The following is an 18,790-nucleotide window of genomic DNA, read 5'->3' as shown; positions in this document are numbered from 1 at the left end:
GGCTGGAATCTAGACGTGGTCCTAAGGTTCCTAATGTCATCAGGATTTGAACCGCTCCAATCAGCCTCTTTTAAGGACCTCACATTAAAAACTCTTTTCCTCGTGTGCTTAGCAACAGGTAAAAGAGTAAGTGAGATCCACGCCTTCAGCAGGAACATAGGTTTCACATCTGAAACGGCTACATGTTCCTTGCAGCTCGGTTTTTTGGCTAAAAACGAGCTTCCTTCCCGTCCTTGGCCTAAGTCGTTCGAGATCCCAAGCCTGTCCAACATGGTGGGGAACGAACTGGAGAGAGTACTTTGCCCAGTTAGAGCTCTTAAGTACTATCTAAGAAGGTCAAAACCATTACGAGGACAATCAGAAGCCTTATGGTGTGCTATCAAGAAGCCTTCTCTACCAATGTCTAAGAACTCAGTTTCTTACTACATCAGGCTTCTGATTAGAGAAGCAAATTCTCATCTGAAGGAAGAAGACCTTGCTTTGCTGAAGGTAAGGACACATGAAGTGAGAGCTGTGGCTACTTCAGTGGCCTTCAAACAGAACCGTTCTCTGCAGAGTGTTATGGATGCAACCTATTGGAGAAGCAAGTCAGTGTTCGCATCATTCTATCTCAAAGATGTCCAGTCTCTTTACGAGTACTGCTACACCCTGGGTCCATTCGTAGCAACGAATGCAGTAGTAGGCGAGGGCTCAGCCACTACATTCCCATAATCCCATAACTTTTTAACCTTTCTCTTGAATACTTTTTATGGGTTGTACGGTCGGCTAAGAAGCCTTCCACATCCTTGTTGATTTGGCGGGTGGTCAATTCTTTCTTGAGAAGCGCCAAGGTTAAAGGTTGTGATGAGGTCCTTTAGTATGGGTTGCAGCCCTGTATACTTTAGCACCTTTGAGTTGATTCAGCCTCCCAAGAGGAACGCTGCGCTCAGTAAGGAAGACGATCTTATTAAAGGCAGAGTAACGGTTCAAGTCGACTTCCTTACCAGGTACTTATTATTTCATTGTTATTGTGGATAACTGATTATATGAAATACGGGATACTTAGCTATCCTTTAGTCTTGTACACTGGTTTTTCACCCACCCCCCTGGGTGTGAATCAGCTACATGATTATCGGGTAAGTTTAATATTGAAAAATGTTATTTTTATTAATAAAATAAATTTTTGAATATACTTACCCGATAATTATGATTTAATCGACCCTCCCTTCCTCCCCATAGAGAACCAGTGGACCGAGGAATAATTGAGGAGGTGTCAACAAGAAGTACTTGAGTACCTGGCCACAGGTGGCGCTGGTAAATACACCCCCTTCTAGTATTGTGATAGCTGGCGTATCCCTCCATAGAATTCTGTCGGGCAACGGAGTTGACAGCTACATGATTATCGGGTAAGTATATTCAAAAATTTATTTTATTAATAAAAATAACATATTGTTCCCTTAAGGATCTAACCCAAAAGGTTATTTTTCAGTTCGCTATAGCCTCCGGGGCTAGAGTTAGTGGCACATTCAGTTCACAGAAGTGGGAGAAGTGAATCTCTTCCCTGATCCAACCTTTCTTGCTAAGAACGAGCTACCCACTAAGAGGTGGGGTCCCTGGAGAATCTGCCCTCTGAAGAAAGATGTCTCCCTATGTACTGTAGTGTCTAAAGGTCTATCTTCGTAGAACTTCAGACGTGGACAGCTCTTTAAACGAGAAACCTCTGGATCAAACTTATCCCTAAAACAACTGAGGGCGAAGCTCACCTACTTTATTCATAGAGCAGATCCTGACAGTACTCCCGCAGGTCATGATCTGAGAAAAATTGCTTCATCACTGAACTTATTTCAGTATATGGACTTTGAGCGTCTTTGTTCATACTCCGGTTGAAAATCATCCAGTGTGTTTTACAAACACCCTAAAACAACTGAGGGCGAAGCTCACCTACTTTATTCATAGAGCAGATCCTGACAGTACTCCCGCAGGTCATGATCTGAGAAAAATTGCTTCATCACTGAACTTCTTTCAGTATATGGACTTTGAGCGTCTTTGTTCATACTCCGGTTGAAAATCATCCAGTGTGTTTTACAAACACTATGCGAAGCAGGTCCATGAACTAAAGCACTTTGTAGTGGCAGCAGGTAGCGTATTAAAACCTGCCCCCTAATTACTGTCATAAACAGTTAATTAATTGGGACCTTGAATGCCCTCGCTCATATACTGGATGGGGATCATCCAGTGTTCTACAAACACTATGCTAAGCAGGTCCATGAACTGAAGCATTATGTGATGGCGGCGGGTAGTGTATTTAAACCTGCCGTCTAAGTCTGCGATGAACAGCTAATTGACTGGGACTGTCAATTAAAGGGAGAAGGGGTCATCACTTTTAGTGTGACCTCTTTTTAATGAGAGTTACCATGGTGACACTAACTCTGTTCAAAATCCCAGGTGTGGAATTATACAGATAGCACTACAGTAGTGCCGTGTGTACGTAGTACTGTACAGTGTCTATAGAAGGTAACCGGTACAGAAATTACGAAGAGAAATTTTATTATAAAATTTTTCTTCAATCTGAGAGTGGCACTCATCATTTCTTTCCTTTCAAGAAAGAAATATAATTTCTGAATATGTTAAGTGTATAATTTTTAACATGCTACATTCGTTTTACTGGTTAATTCATTTTGTCATTTATTAGAAATCAATGTCTATTAGAATGTAATTGCGTCTTAATTCGCCCGACTATTGCATGTGTAAAATGCCAGAGTTCTTTGACTTACTGAAGTAAGTATTCTTCATATAATTGTATGCTCGCAAACAGTGGATACAAGAGATACTGATATTGATTCGGCAATATATACAAACTATGAGACCGTTTGTATATTCAGTGTATACTTAAGTTTGTTCATACAATATATGCTAACCTTGAGGCTCCTTTTCTACTGTCTAGAATGACTCTTCCCTGTAGGGGGCAGGAAGCACTAACATCGTTTATGATTAGTGATGATGACGGATAACGGTAACGTCATTTGTCTCAATTGAGCCAACTGACCATAGAAATGTTGTCCCAAGGTTAAGGCACTGATGAAAATCCACAGATACATTAATACTCTGGTACGCTTCCATAAGGATGACATGGCTCGAGCCCAAAAAACGGATTTTGAACGAAGCGAAAAATCTATTTTTGGGTGAGATGGCCATGTCGTCCTGATGGACCCACCCTTCTTTTCTAAAAAGAAAAGATCTTCACAGTATCCCTCCCAAAGTACTGTATCTGTAGCACCATGCTCAATGCTACATGGAATGTCCGCCATCTTGGATATGGCGCTGTTGTGATACTCGATAGTAGTATGAGAATGGGTAACCTTGATACGGCTCCCCTTCTATTCTGCCAACCCCCCCCTCGAAGCGTAAACGCTATTAGGGGCGCACATTGCTATGTGGCGTGTCAAGAATACGTCCTCTGATATTATGCGATATCCTTGAGAGAAAATTTAAGGATATTCGCGCCAGGAGTTAGAATTCTGGAGACCTATAGGTAAAATTCTTTGGGAATATCACTGTAGTACATATATCCCTTAGGAAGCTACTTATAGGAACTTCCATCAGGACGACATGGCCATCTCACCCAAAAATAGATTTTTCGCTTTGCTCAAGATTTGTTTTGTTCTTTGAAATAATTTCGTCAATTGAACTGTACAGTAATACTGATAATTGAATGATTTTGTAATAAAAAAAAATACCTCTAATAGGACACAAGATGATAGGATAAATTGCTTGAAGGTTTTGTGTGCAGTCCATTATCTAAGGAGTCTATTTATAGGTAACAGAAAACACTAGGAAAACTTATTTAATTTTATTAAGAAGCAGTTTATAATGCTATACAATAATGCAATAAATAAAAAGTATATCCTACTATCTAAAGCGCATCATAATACAAAGACTTAAATACAAACTACTTTGCATCTTCTATGACAGACAACATTTAAGGAACGGAGGCAATTAGCAACCAGCTGTGCTGACTGACGCACTTACTTCTGATGACTAAAATAGTGTATAAAATCTCAAAAAATACAGTACACCACTGATGACAACATCCATTGTCATTCATCAAGATTTTAGCCAATAAATGTTAAATAATTATTAATTCATAATGCCTGGAAAAGTAGAGAGAACATGTGACAAAGTGCAGTACAAACCAGGGACACATACAATAATAGCAGGTGTAGCGTGAATAGGCACAGCTGGGGCTCTCTCTTTGGAAGGCTAAGCCTCGGACTGTCCTGGGCCGGGCTTGCCTTCCATAAATGCAATGGCTGGTTACCGCTGCCTGAGGCTGCGGGGATAACACCAAGAGCAAGGAGACTGCTGGTAGAACATTTTATATTATAACCTTCAACAAGTCCACGGTACAGTATTTTACTAAATGTGGTGGGATTCTTCTGGTGGATAGAAACTAAGCTTGTATAGCACCAATGAACCACTTCTATATACTATACTATGCACTCACACTAATGATACATATTGAGCACAGCATTAGTGATCAAGAAAAAATATAGTATACACACACTTACATAGTAGGTGTTAAGGGTTATTATGGGCAGATAAGTAAAATCTTATTTTGGACTACTTGTTGAAACTCAATTGCCTAATTTCATTCGGGCACAAGGACACCAGCAGCCTGTCCACTAAGCAAGCAATGTTACTGAACTGTTGACTGAGCTAACATGTGCATAATGCTTTATTGGAACTATCACATAATTCTTTATGGAATCAAAATTTATAAATAAAGCTTCTCTGTAGTTTGCAAATTTCAATTGAGTTTTTAATTCATTCGTACTTAAAAATCAACAATACGACAATCACAAACTTGTAGAAAGTGTAAAAAAGTAGAAATTAAGTACAGGTTATATTTTACTTAGCCTAAAGACTCGTGGAAGCAGTATCAATATTGAAACGGCATCTTACCAGCTTTATTACTTACATATAAAGATATAAGAAAACTTTGGTTGTGCATAAAACATCCAATATTCACATTGTAAATTTCAATAAAATGCCATTCTGGCAAACTTAATCATGTACTCAATACAGAGTACTACTGTATTCTACTACTTACAGTAGGTCTCCTGCTAAACCAATTGGACACTCATTTAAGAGTAACCTTAAGACTATGTTGTGTCCAAAGTCTACTGTATAATGTGGTTCCTATTAATGTAGTTAAAAAGTTTAAAAGGCTGTTTCTGGACTAACTGGTACTGTTTATTACAGGAAATTATATTGTACTGATATCTGCACTTCAACTTATCACTTTAATACAGCCAAAAGCAATTTACCAGTTATGTTTTATCACATGCTATGGTCTTCGCTGAAAATTCTTGAAAGAATTTCAATATTTTCATTACATACTTGTGTACTGGACATCATGTTGATAAACTAAATCAATAAAAGAAAAATTAAATAAATATCAGGAGATAGTGTATTTATAAATACACTTGTGTAATTTCACATACATTCAAATACACTGGTCGTAAAATTTCAACACCTGGAATTCTAACACTTATTGGACATTGAGGGGTAATGTTCATAAATATTGTTTTGGATTACATGTGGGTCACATTCAACCTGATATTGATATGTCAGACAAAAATTACTTCTAATCTATGGAGTTGTATCTACCTTGATAAAACCATTTTTAAAAGTTCGATTCCACTTCATATGAGCTAATAATGACGGCAGGATTATTTCCTTAGCCTTACATAAAAACTTAAATGTACCTAGCACTTAAAACTCCCAGAGAGTAGCACGACTAGGATCTGTATCACCTAGTTTAAACCCTCCGTTCTTTTCAGTGACGATGTACTGACCAGAAGAATTCTTCAAGCACATCCGAGTTGCCTCCCGTAACTCGATAAAGAATCCTTCAGGCACTTCAGAATCGGCCATGATGCCATCACCACAAGCATGCCAGTATCCACCCTGTTGCCCTTTTGAAAGAAAAAAAAATATTTCAATAACAAATTACTAGACAGGAATAGTTTGCGTATTACAAAAAAAAATTCTGCAATTATAAAAAGAAAATACTTGTAGAAATTAGGTACAAGCATCATTAATTTCATTTGCTAATTTTTGTGTATTTTGAGGTTCTTATGTATATTTACTCTTTTTAACCAAAATTCTTGCATTTAATGCTGAGAGATTATTCATTATTTAAATATATCTTCATGAACTTAGAACTGAACTATAAACTCCTCTTGCAGGTCTTGGCCTCTAGGATGGAGAATTAAGTGACGAGATGAAGGATGGAAGGACGCAATGAAGGGAGGATCCTTAATTAGTGCACAACAAATGCAAAGAAACACTGACAAATATGCCAAAGTATATCATATTCTTTATATGAAGGTCTTGCAATTCAAGAGGATTGAGTAATGACATTTTTGGACAAAATGAAGGACACATCGTGTGGTAAGGCACCATCGTCCCGGCTATTACATAACGATACCCTTTTTCCATATTTTTCTGAAAATTGAGATATTTCTCTAGTTTGTATTTTGGTTTTCTTAAGAGTTACTTGTTTATGATGCATATCTTTCAGAAATACCCAATACAGGTCATATTACCGATTGGCCCTAGTTTTATTGCTGATTTTTAACTTTTTTTTTTTTTCTTTAACCTAGAATTTTATAGTTATTCATTCCATTCATTTAAATTCAGATGCTAACAGAAACTTCCACACCTAATACCAGATATAGTAAAATGTATAGTAAATTTCATAACCTTGCCTTTTCTTTTATTAATTTCAATACCAGATAACCATAAGCATATGGCTAAAAAGCGATGAGTTCAATTGTTTGATATTTTATAATTTCTCCTAAATTGTCTCTGCTTAGCTTTTTACTTTCTGGATTTTTTGCAGTTTTTCTTATAACTGTAATGTGGCAAGTAGGGTTGTGAATTTGCAAATTTTATCATTTTCTTTAGGGAGGAAGTGCACATGTCCACTGTCAGTGACCACCACACCTTACAAAGATTCATTTACGTCTAGAAATGTGGGGACCATTCTGTGGGAATGACCTCCCCTTCGATCTGGTGGATTCACTAGACATTTTTGTGTAATGAAATTAGTAAGTAGTGTGATGTCACACTCTTCCATCCAACACAACAGACCTCTTGCCAACAGAAACAAGACATCTAGTTGGGTCTCACCTTGTTTTGGCTAATGTCATGTTTTTGGAATGTTACTGCCTACTGTGTACCCAACAATACACATTTTTCTTTGTCTCCCAAACTGCTAACATCTTTGGTCCACTGCTGAGCACCTGATTTTTCATTCCACAGACTCGAAAAATAGATATCTTCCTCCATGTCAGTTCTACGTTGACTCTTGTTAATCTCCAACAATCTTCACTACTCCGGCTTGACTGACACTAACTTTAAAGTCTGGATATCTGTCTTAATGACTACTCAGATGGAAATGGAGCAGGCTCATCATTGCATGTAGAATGAAATTTTCTGAGGTCATGGTTCTAACCCAACTACTACTTTTAATCTTCCCTTTCTGAACTCCAACAAATACAATGTTGGACTCTTGCTGGAAGGGGAAACCCAGAAAAGGAACAGAGGTTATCTTCATCCCATAGTAAATACTCTATTGGATTGAATAAAAAAATATCAGTTAATGAGCATGCCCAAGTTTCTAATTAGACAGAAGTAATTTTTGGGTTTTTAACAAATTTAGTTACATTGCCACAAGAACCATATTCTTTATTTATGCCTACGGCACAGTGCTTAAACTGAAGCAAAGTCACAGGAATTAGAACACTGCCTCCACAAACAAACAGAACTGCAAATCTGGAAGAGCAAAGTCACGGGAACTAGAACACTGCCTCCACAAACAAACAGAACTGCAAATCTGGAAGAGCAAAGTCACGGGAACTAGAACACTGCCTCCACAAACAAACAGAACTTCAAATCTGGAAGAAGCATGTGAGGAAAACTATTTTCTCCTCTGCCCTGCCATGGAGTTATAGACATGAACTTGTTCAACTTCGACACGTTATCATCAGTCTCCAACATATGAAGGAATTTGGTAGCAAGAAAAGGATACAACCCAAATGCAAAGAAAAAAAAAATCTTTGGACATGCTGACATTGTTCTTATAGATAGATAACTTATTTGTGGCACTAATTGGAGGGTAATCCACAGTGAATGAGTGATAGCCCTCTTGCAAAATTACTAGGACCCACAGATGGATGCATATGGGACCAATTATCCAAGGATAGAAGAAGTTTCCATACCCCCATAGATATTGCAGCTGGATGGTCACTTTTGGGGTCTATTCTCTCTTGCATTGGCAGTAGAATAAGATCTTGACAAGTTTCTGGCTGCCTCTGGGTAATAAAAATGCCCAACTATCATTTAGAGGGGTTTGGACTTTCTGTTGTGGTCAAAACCTTCAAGGTGTACAGGCTACTGGCTGGTTGATGCCCTGATATCTTTTCTGTTCTTTACCAACAAAGAAAATTGGCTTTAGGAAGAACACTGATTCATCACCTGACCTTGCATACAAAAGAGGACCCATCACAGCAATAGATTTCAGCTCATGCTCCATGATTTTATGGTTTCCATTGGGTGGTACCAACTCGAAGAGGAAATACCTGTGAAATTGGGTTCCATACCCTAAACTAAACTCTTAACATAGTGTACAGGTTATAATCTTTCTCACATGAAGAATCCCAAACTTTGATCCACTTAAAACACAGCTGTTGCCGAACTGATTCTTTGCAATACTGCACTCCAACATATTGGACTCTTAGGCTGACAGTGAGATTACTTTCAGATTATAATTTTCTGGGAGGTTCTACTGTATAAACACATCCAGAAACACTGTGCTGGCTACTGTCTCCCTTTACCTGACATCTTCCAACCTAACAGGGATGAAGTGGTAAATGACTTGGCTTTGTCCTTTCAAGAACCCCCACCTCCCTCACCATCTGCTGGAGGAAGACTTCTTAAAAACGGTCTTCTCAGAAATGACAGGGTCACTGCAACCTCTGAACGGGATACCCCAGTTTGTAACTTACTTAAAGAAGAGAAAAAAATCTTTCTTGGATAAATTAAGGGTGAATAGAAAGAACATGATTGAGAACAAGCTTGGACAACATCGAGATTGCTTATGGAACTGCATGGTCGATGGTGGATTTCACTGCAGGAAGCCATTATCCTGGTGGTCTTCCCCTGTTTGGGAATAATAGGAACAGCTTGCCATTTATGTCTAACCATGGAGTGTGTCTGTTGCACATTAGTCAACATTGCAAACAACATCAGTGTCGGAACAGAAGGATCCCTAGGGTTTACTGTCTGAGCACCCCTAGGAGAGTGTACAGTACTAGCAACTTATGTTTTGTGTAACAGTTGCACCAGAAAGACAGGCTACAGTTGTCTTTCAGCAAGGACTTAAATGGTAGGGAAGGTTCTGGGGTTTCATCAACATTGGCATGTGCAAGTTCCTCTAATGGGGCCAAACCTAAGCTACAGCATTGCCATTTGTCTTTTTCCTAAATAAAGGGGGTCAATTGTGCTTTTCATGTACGTTGGTTGATACTGCTCATTGCTACACTGACATCCTCTGTAAGGAAAAAGATGACAAAACATTCTGATCATTAGATATCTGAAGAATGCTTGGTACACCATCATTCAATTCCTCAGACCTGAATTCATAATCAGTATCATGCTGTTAAGTTCCATTTCATCCTTAAAACCCTGGTGCATCATCATTACCATTGATAGACTTGCATCTCCTGTCCACTATTAACCCTACCATACGCTTCATCTACACAGTCTTAATCTTAAACATGGGGTAAATCATGCTCTAACTAATTTGGAAAATATTACAAATTTGAAAGTAATTAGCATTTTTCCTAACTTGCAAACCTTTAGCTATTTAATAGGGATTATCTTAAGTTGGAGCTGTAAGACTAGCCATTAAAACTTTATTGTGAGGTGGAAACTTCCCAACCACTGGCTAGTGGAAGGGCTACCCAGAGAAACGGGTACCTTCTCTGACTTCACACAGTGTAGGTGAGCCCCACTTTTTCTATTGAATTCAGAAAAGTCGGACGTGTCCGTCCTCTGCTTCTGTTAGAGTTGGCCATTCAATATTGCTCTATCAACATTGACTTCCTCTCTTTTCAGATGTGTGCATTCCCCTTGACAATCCTCGTGTGTGTGTGTCCAGGACCTGAAGGACACACTTGTGGGTACTTCCTGTCATCAGTCGAGACCATCCCCCATTCCTTGTGTCCAACCTACAGAGGATGTCGTGAGCAGGGTTCCACCTGTGATGAGTGTAGGGAGTGGTCTGCCTCCCAGTGGGAGAGGTTAGACGACAGCGCAAGAGGAAATCTAAGAAGGATCGTTCGCCGCCTCCTGGGTCTTTCTCAAATGCGAGGAAGTCTTGGACTTTTTATTCTACCTCTGAACCTCTTTCCGAAGCTGCTGCTCCGAGGGCCTGATAAGTAGGAGTGTATACCATTTATTTATCAAGGCAACCTCAGGGTTATGGAAACGTTGTTGCTTCCCCTAGAGAAGCAACTTCACCCCTGCCCTTTGGTGGCCCTTTTCACTTTCTGATCTGTTACAGGTTTGGTCATCGTTGTGTGTGGCGTGGCCTCCTTCCAAGCATATCCACCTTCAACTCCTCAGCGTGGTACCTAGAGTCCTCCCCCTCCTGCAGCTCCCGGCAATGCTTTGGACGCACTGGCTGTTTGCGTTCATCTCTAGCCTTCTCCTGCTAGTGCTGTTGTGACCCTTGCTCATGTTCTGTCCTTCAGCGGCTTCCTGCAGACAACGAGTCCTCTCATCATCCTTGGCCCTCATGTTTTCCATAAAAGGGCAGCCACCTGTTCAGCATCAGCAAAATGCAATTTGGGAGTACACATGGCAACAATTGCACCGATGGGAGAGGTAGAAATTCAGCTATTTTATATTTAGTGGTCATAGCTGCTGGGAAATAGCAATGAACTTTGCATTAGCATTCATGATTTTCCCAACTGCTATGCTCTTTTTTTTTTTTTTTTTAATGTACAATACATTGATTCTTGGCAGAGATTTATGAAAAGTGAATGGTTTTTTAATAAAAAGTATTTATTTTCCTTTTTTTTATTCTCTAAAAACTTCCTACATATTTTTTAATCTATATTTCCTTATTCTATAGGTATGTTATTTTATATTATTAATTTTCCTATATTAAAAAGGAACATGCTAGTCAGTCTAGAAATCCTTGCTATTTGCATAAAAAAAACTAACAATCTGAAATGCTACTAGCCCAAGAAAGACTGCCTTTAACTTAGACATGGCTGAAGTATCCATACCAAAACCGATTGGCACTCAATCCTAACCCCAGACCTCTTACGACTAGGTTTACAAGCGTGAGGGAATTTTCCACCAAACAGTCCTGAGGACAATCAATGCCTGTGTATTCAGAATCAGGCACAGGAAAGATAGCTGGAAAGATACAAAACTATGTCTGATGAGGAACATTGTGGAAAGTAAATGTCTAAAATGTCAATCATTGGTTGGGGAGCTCTCTAAAGAATAATAATTATCGCTGCAATCGCAAAAAACTGGAGATTTCCAAAAGACTTGGTTCTTAACGCGCACAAAACACCCACCTGGGATGTCATGAGGATGTCCTACTAGAGGTAACAATGAGTTTTATTTCTAGGTTCACTCATATGAATGAGACAATGAACCCAAAATGAATGTCAATTATCAACTTTGAGATATAGTGCAACAGTTGGCCTCCCAACCCCAGTGCTGTGCAATGTTGCATGAATTAAAGATGTTAACATAAAAAAAACTCATAATTATAAGACCCATTGCCATTCCAAATGACTTTCTTGTTCCATGACAAAGTACCAGAAACTAGCACTGTCAATTTGAAAGATGAATGACAATGATTTAGTAGATGCAACAAATTGCTTACAGATCAATCCAGGTTATGTGGATTGAAAGATTCTTGAAAAAATAAAGCCCATCACTCCATCAGAGTAATGCTTCCTCAGTGAAATGGTTGGCATTAAGGTATTCTTTTACTGTTTCTTAATGCATTCTTTTACTGTTTCAGCCTCTCTTATCAGGCAGCTAACCCTCAATCAGTAATCATCATTGTGGTATAAAACAAATAGTTTGATACACACAATTTAAATGGTTTACTTAGTTTGTATTTGTGAAGGAAAGTTTCTGCTTTCTATATATGAAGGTAATTACAGTATATAACTTTTTAAAGATTAATCTATTTTTTTTTTCATCCAAAATAACAAAATGTGTCTATCATAATGTTACCTTAAAGCAAAATAGAAAAAAAGAATAATTTGAATATAGTAAATTGCTAACTTTGGAGCACAGTAAAGCTGCAACATTTTCTTGTATTACATTAATAATACGTCTCATGCTTGATTAAAGTAATAAAATAAAATCATATTCCATTTAACTATGTAAGAAATTACATTAACCCATAGTTAATGAAGGCTAGTTTTACCCACAGCTAAAATAAGAATAATAATGCTATGTAGTCCACTGATAGACAACAGAACAATTAGAAAAGAGTCTAACTTACCTCTGAAAAATACTTGACCTTGTTCACCCCTCTCAACACGGATAGTTTCATAATTTGCTTTGTTGCATTCCATTTTAAGGCTGTTTGATGTCTTGTAGCCGACAAATCCTTGCTCACACTTGAGAACTAAGACAGGCCTGTAAAATAAAGTTAATTAAAAACATTGAATCAAACTCATTAACCTGGATTGCACATATAATTTTTTATGATACATTCATGAGGAAAATGAATTTGGTGAACTTGCAAGTACAAAATGGAACTCTACTAAAAATTCATATCTATAATTAAAAAAATAATGCATAAAGTATTTGAAATTGTAAGTTAACTTTGAAACAGACATAGGAGGTATACTTTGTACATAGGTAATGTTAATTTTGAGAATGGATTTCAATGGGACTTGTGTATAATTACAAAATAAAAAGATTTAAAACCAATATCTTCTCCCCGGAACAAATATGCCATCTGTTTTTGTTACCACAGCAATTAAAACAATCATGCATGGTGTTATAACAATTGGCATATCTTGCTTAAAACACTCATTATTAAACTACACACAATCAGCACCAAGGAAATTCTCTAAGCCTTTATATGAGGTCATCAAAACAAATGAAATTATTCAAAACTTTTAAGAGCTTGTCTACTATTTTAAAAGAGCAATGAACATCAGTAAATTTGGAAAGGTAAGCAATAATATATTTCATTGCTTAAGATAGTTCTAAATATAGCCAAAAATCCATAACTCCTGATGGGCAGGTTTTTTTTTTATAGCATATTCCTCACTAGAGGCTCTTAAAAATTGCTGAACTTATTTTGTTTACTTTAACAGCTGGTCTTGAAATAAATGAGTTGAAATATTTGAAGGCTACTATAAAAATACAATATTGACACTGGTCTTGAAAGGGTAGAGAATTCGTTAGACATCCTACATATCGAAAGAAACTATTTTCAAAGTGATGTAACTTGCCACATACAAGAAGTTGATGATTATTCAGCTCATATCTTAATGTACAAATACTTGGGTGACTAGTATTTAGTTATTTCAGAATATTCACAAGACATTGATACCCCCCTTCACATGTTACCTTTACCTAGGTAGCAATATCTTTCCTGAAAAATTAAAATGTTGCAAACAATGCAACCTTTTAAAATAGTGCCTACCACATCAAATAGTCAACAAACTCCTAAACATTTTCAATCTTATGAATTGCTTAAATTGAAAATGCCCCAGATTAATTAATTCTTAAGACATATAGAGAAAAATTCTAATTTTTTTATTAACTTTCAGACAAACTTTCACGTTCCTAAACACATTGTTCTTGCTAATATTGCTTTGCCTTAATTAACTGCCCTATGACTAACCATTTCTCATCCTATCTTCACCTGAATATTTACTCTAATACCAAAACTTTTGAATACCTTGTATCCTACTGTTTTAGGTGGGAAAAGTTGAAAAATATATTGGCGTATAATTTTTTTTTAAGAGTACTGTACTTTTTTGGGTTGGAAAAGGTAAATAATAATGTTAAATAAATTTTGGGATACATTCAAAAACACAAAACCTAACACACCCCACCTAACCTAACATAGTAGTTCCCAGGCCTAGACAGAGGGCAAGCCCCTGAAACTCCCTTTCCAGGTCACAGACCTAGCCAGGGACAATCCCTACAGACCCCACAATGTCACACAAACGCACAGGAGTGAATACATACGGAACGTAGAATCTCAACAAACAAATTAAAAATATCTGGGGAGCATAGGATGCCGATATTTTGTATAATTTTTCTTGTATCTATTATGCATCCAAGAGATAATGTAGAGAAAAAAAAAAGAGGTTAGTTTTACCGTTATTTATTGATTCCCCAGTAAATTTTCCCCACCCAAAACTTGAGTAGGATACAAGCTACACCTGGTAGGAACAAGAAGTACGGGTAGGATACAAGCGCCTTCTTCACTGTCCACAACGTTCTTGTTATAGCTTAAAATTTTGAAAATCAATCGTGCAAAAACTGCAATTTAATCAAATTGGTTAAAAAATGAAATAGCTCCTAGCTATAGTTAATTACAGTACCTGTTAATTAAGTAGAAGTAAAAGCGTGCACTCTCTTCATCTGGAGATTCAGCATTGGCAAACAGGTGTCCGGATTTCTTGGTTGCAATGTATTTGCCATTATTGGCCTGGAAAGCTACAGAACCATCTGGCTGCCATTGGAAGTTGAAGAGAGCATTTGATGTTCTGAAATAAATTGTGAAAGTTTATAAACAGACCTGACATTCATAAAACAATTTTGGAAATGAAATTTAAAGTTCAAGTTCTTTGATATCTCGATCAAACAAATTACACAAAGTAAATGGATCTTCAACAAAAACAGTGCTTATTAATTACTATACCACCAATTTAGAGCAAATTAAAGATGGATATCCTTTATCTTTTTTTAGTGGCATTATTCCAAGCACAGCAATACTGTAATGGTACAACAGCTTTCTTAGATTAGAAGTATGAACTTCAACACCATTTTAAAAATCTATTTGTTAACACCAGCCAATAGATTTTCATAAGCATTACTGTATTTGAATACTATAAACTTTCTAAGATATTCCTAATGCATAAGTAGTGCAATCTTAAGAGAAAAAGCTTCTTAGTAAAATAAACTTGCAGACTACAAAACAAAGGTACATATAATGTAATTTACCACTTTCTAAGAGATTACAGTATTCTACTTTATGTGACATGGATCAAAAACATTTTCTTATTACACTTCCTTTAAAATTATAATCCCTAGTGTCAAATTACATTTACGGTATTAGTTCAAATGCAAAATGTGTGTGTGTGTGTGTGTGTGTGTGTGTGTGTGTGTGTGTGTGTGTGTGTGTGTGTAGCAGCATTTACTAATAGGAACATTTAAAAAAAATAACTTTCAGAATTGCTACGAGCATGAATTTAGAAAGTACCGTATTTCAAAAGAATGCTTTTTCTTTAATCAAACTTACGGTTTAGTGGCATTGGCCTGGATGCCACCTCCAGCTTCCAAAGTCCAGTATTTGTCTTGCATGGTCCTGACGTACCATCTCTTGGTCGCTCCGTCGTATTCCAGCTGGAACTTTTCGTGATCTGAAATCTCCTCTTGGTTGGCAGTTACATCAACACCTGGAATGGAACAATTATAAACATGGTTAAGGAATCCATTACATTCGAAAAAAATATCAAATTATGAATCTAATATTACTATTTTATGGTTATTATTTTCCCCTTTTTTGGAGCCCCTGGGTTTATAGCATCCTGCTTTTCCAACTTGGGTTGTAGCTTAGCAAGTAGTAGTAATAATAATAATAATAATAATAATAATAATAATAATAATTAGTCATGTTGCATAATAGTTGGCTAACCAAAATTTAAATTTATTGAGCTTCAATAAGGAAAGCAGTCCATTATTGGAAAAAAAGACAAATTGATAAAAAATAAGAGTAAATTAATATAAACAATGAAATGGGACGAGTAAAACAAAGTTGAAGTCACCGGTATTTTGGGTGAAAGTAAAAGTGGCGTTTATTTTTGTTTTATTTTTAAAGACTATTTAAAATCTCGTTTCCAAATTAACTTCCTACTACATGACCTAACAACGGAAGCACTAAGCATGGTCAAGCACAAAAAAATGTACAAGTAAATTACTTTGTATAAGTACTCGGATAAAATACTTTGTATGTATATTTGTTTTTAGATAAAAAAACTAAACGACTGTGATATTCTCTCTCTCTCTCTCTCTCTCTCTCTCTCTCTCTCTCTCTCTCTCTCTCTCTCTCTCTCTCTCTCTCTCTCTCTCTCTCTCTCTCTCTCAGCCACACCTGCCATGAAAAGGAATGGAGTAGGTGTGCTTTAGTGAGCACCACACCTTTAAGTCTCCATCTCTGACAATTATTCACAAAGGGAAGTCCTCCGCTAGTGGCAGTAACGCTACTTTAAAATGAAGTCTGATAATATAGTGTCCCAAGGTTCGCTCTACACGTCTATTATAACGACGTGAGAACTTTCACAATTTTCAACTTGCGGCCACTTTAGAATGCATTACAGCAAAATGATTTGATGTGTCTCCCGATCAGAAAATATAAGCAACGTTGGGAATGGTCAGTTCCAGCATTCAGGACTGCGTCACAATGAGCTCAAAAACTCTCAAGTTAGCGAAGTAACGAAAATAAGTAACAATTTTAAAGAAATTTTTTTGGACTCCTTTTTGTTTTTCTTGTGCCTATTTGTCAAGATGAATTTTGAGCATGCAAAATCTCTCTCTCTCTCTCTCTCTCTCTCTCTCTCTCTCTCTCTCTCTCTCTCTCTCTCTCTCTCTCTCTCTCTCTCTAGTATATACATATACACACATACAGTAGTATATATATATATATATATATATATATATATATATATATATATATATATATATATATAATATATATATATATATATATATATATATATATTATATATATATATATATATATATATATATATATATATATATATATATATATATATATATATATACATATACACACACACACACACACATATGTGTGTGCAAGTGAATTTAAATCACTCCACGTTCAATAAGTAGCAAAAGCGACTGTTCCAGACATCTATGGAGCAACACACTATCAGTCACCGGGAGGTCTGACGCATTCCGTAATACTGTAAACCCAGTAATGAACCCAAGAACACGTTTTCCTACGTAGTATGTGCAGATTTAGGGAAGACATTCTTATGCTTCCTGATTCATGAATTACAAATAAAAAGACCAAATGCCACTAGGAAAAAGGCGTGTTGTCTATAAGGCTTTTGTACAGTTGCCTTCATTAATTCCGGCACACTGACGTCTGCCTAGCTTCCCATGAAGTGTACCAGAATTAATGAAGCCAACTGTACATCATTGGAAAGGAATCGCAATTTCAATACTATTGTACAAACGTACGAATTCATGATTCCACGTGACCAATAATTATTGTTGGGATGATAAGGTCTTATCATAATGCTTCGGTATATTGATCTAAATGATCATCATCGACAAAGTTGGTCTTGATTGGTGGTACAGCTGGCGACATTAATTCTGGTGCACTGACATCTCCTTTCCTTCCCACGAAGTTTACCGGAATTAATGAAGCCAATTGTACTATATAAATATAAATGGTAAATAATAACCGCAAGTAATGGCCCAAGTTATTTGCATAGTGTACATATACCTAAAATCCTACTAGTATTTAATAAAAAGAAATCCTAAATATTCAATTTTCCCATTCCACATTCGAGGAATTTCGAGATGACACATCACTAAATCGAGTTTCAAATAAAGTGGCATCACCCGTAGGAATAAAAATAAATACAATTAAGGTCATGACTAAAGGCAGACTTCATTTGCATCAATCAGTGTCAACGTTTTCAATAACTCGTGTCTCCCACTCTCTCGTGTTCCAGTACAATCTCCAACACAGATAGTTAAAGTTCCCACAATTTCTGTCAATTTTCCAGCTGCATTCCTTCTCATGCACAGCCGGTCGAAGATAATTCTATATCAAGAAACTTGCTTATCTCCTGAAGCTTGACTATTTCTTACATTTACACACGCACACACACACACACTATATATATATATATATATATATATATATATATATATATATATATATATATATATATATATATATATATTTATATATACATACATACATATATACACATACATACATACATATATATATATATATATATATATATATATATATATACATACATATATATATATATATATATATATATATATATATATGTATGTATATATATATATATACACATACACACAGTAGTACTTCAGGTTACGAGTAACTTTGAATACGAGCATACAAATTTCAATTTGGTTACGATTATTGCACCAGTCTACAAGAAAAATATTAGCCCCATATGGGCATTTTTCATAGCCAAGCACTTGATAATGTAAGTTGCTTCTTATCTGGAATACTGGAAAACATTATTTGTGAAAAAGGCTAAGGTATTGTATTATCATTATTATTATTATTATTATTTGCTAAGCTACAACCCCCGTAGTGCTATAAGTACAAGGGATCCATCAGGGAGTAACAACCCAGTGAGGAAAGGAAATAAACTATATAGGCTATAAGAAGTAATGAACAACAATATAAAATATCTCAAGAGTGGTAACAATA

General features: G+C 36.5%; 1 protein-coding gene and 1 long non-coding RNA gene across 4 annotated transcripts in view; one reads left to right on the top strand and one right to left on the bottom strand.

Moving 5' to 3' along the window:
• The window catches only part of LOC137621438 (uncharacterized), a 65,020-nt gene extending 55,277 nt beyond the window's left edge, over positions 1 to 9,743 (top strand). Inside the window, exon 3 of the long non-coding RNA XR_011040233.1 lies at positions 6,231 to 9,743. This is a non-coding gene — a long non-coding RNA (uncharacterized lncRNA). The remainder of the gene's footprint in view (positions 1 to 6,230) is intronic.
• sn (fascin domain-containing protein singed) overlaps positions 3,815 to 18,790 on the bottom strand; it is a 145,203-nt gene continuing 130,227 nt past the window's right edge. For all 3 annotated transcript variants that reach the window (XM_068351735.1, XM_068351733.1, XM_068351734.1), the window contains exons 7-10: positions 15,578 to 15,734; positions 14,658 to 14,822; positions 12,590 to 12,726; positions 3,815 to 5,957 (exon numbers count right to left, since the gene is read on the bottom strand). In XM_068351735.1, coding sequence (XP_068207836.1) covers positions 5,755 to 5,957; positions 12,590 to 12,726; positions 14,658 to 14,822; positions 15,578 to 15,734 — 662 coding nt within the window. In that variant the 3' untranslated portion in view covers positions 3,815 to 5,754. The remainder of the gene's footprint in view (positions 5,958 to 12,589; positions 12,727 to 14,657; positions 14,823 to 15,577; positions 15,735 to 18,790) is intronic.

Source organism: Palaemon carinicauda, chromosome 28 (assembly GCF_036898095.1).
Source record: "Palaemon carinicauda isolate YSFRI2023 chromosome 28, ASM3689809v2, whole genome shotgun sequence".
Classification (NCBI taxonomy): Eukaryota; Metazoa; Arthropoda; class Malacostraca; order Decapoda; family Palaemonidae; genus Palaemon; species Palaemon carinicauda.
This window is presented reverse-complemented; position numbering and strand designations above follow the sequence as displayed.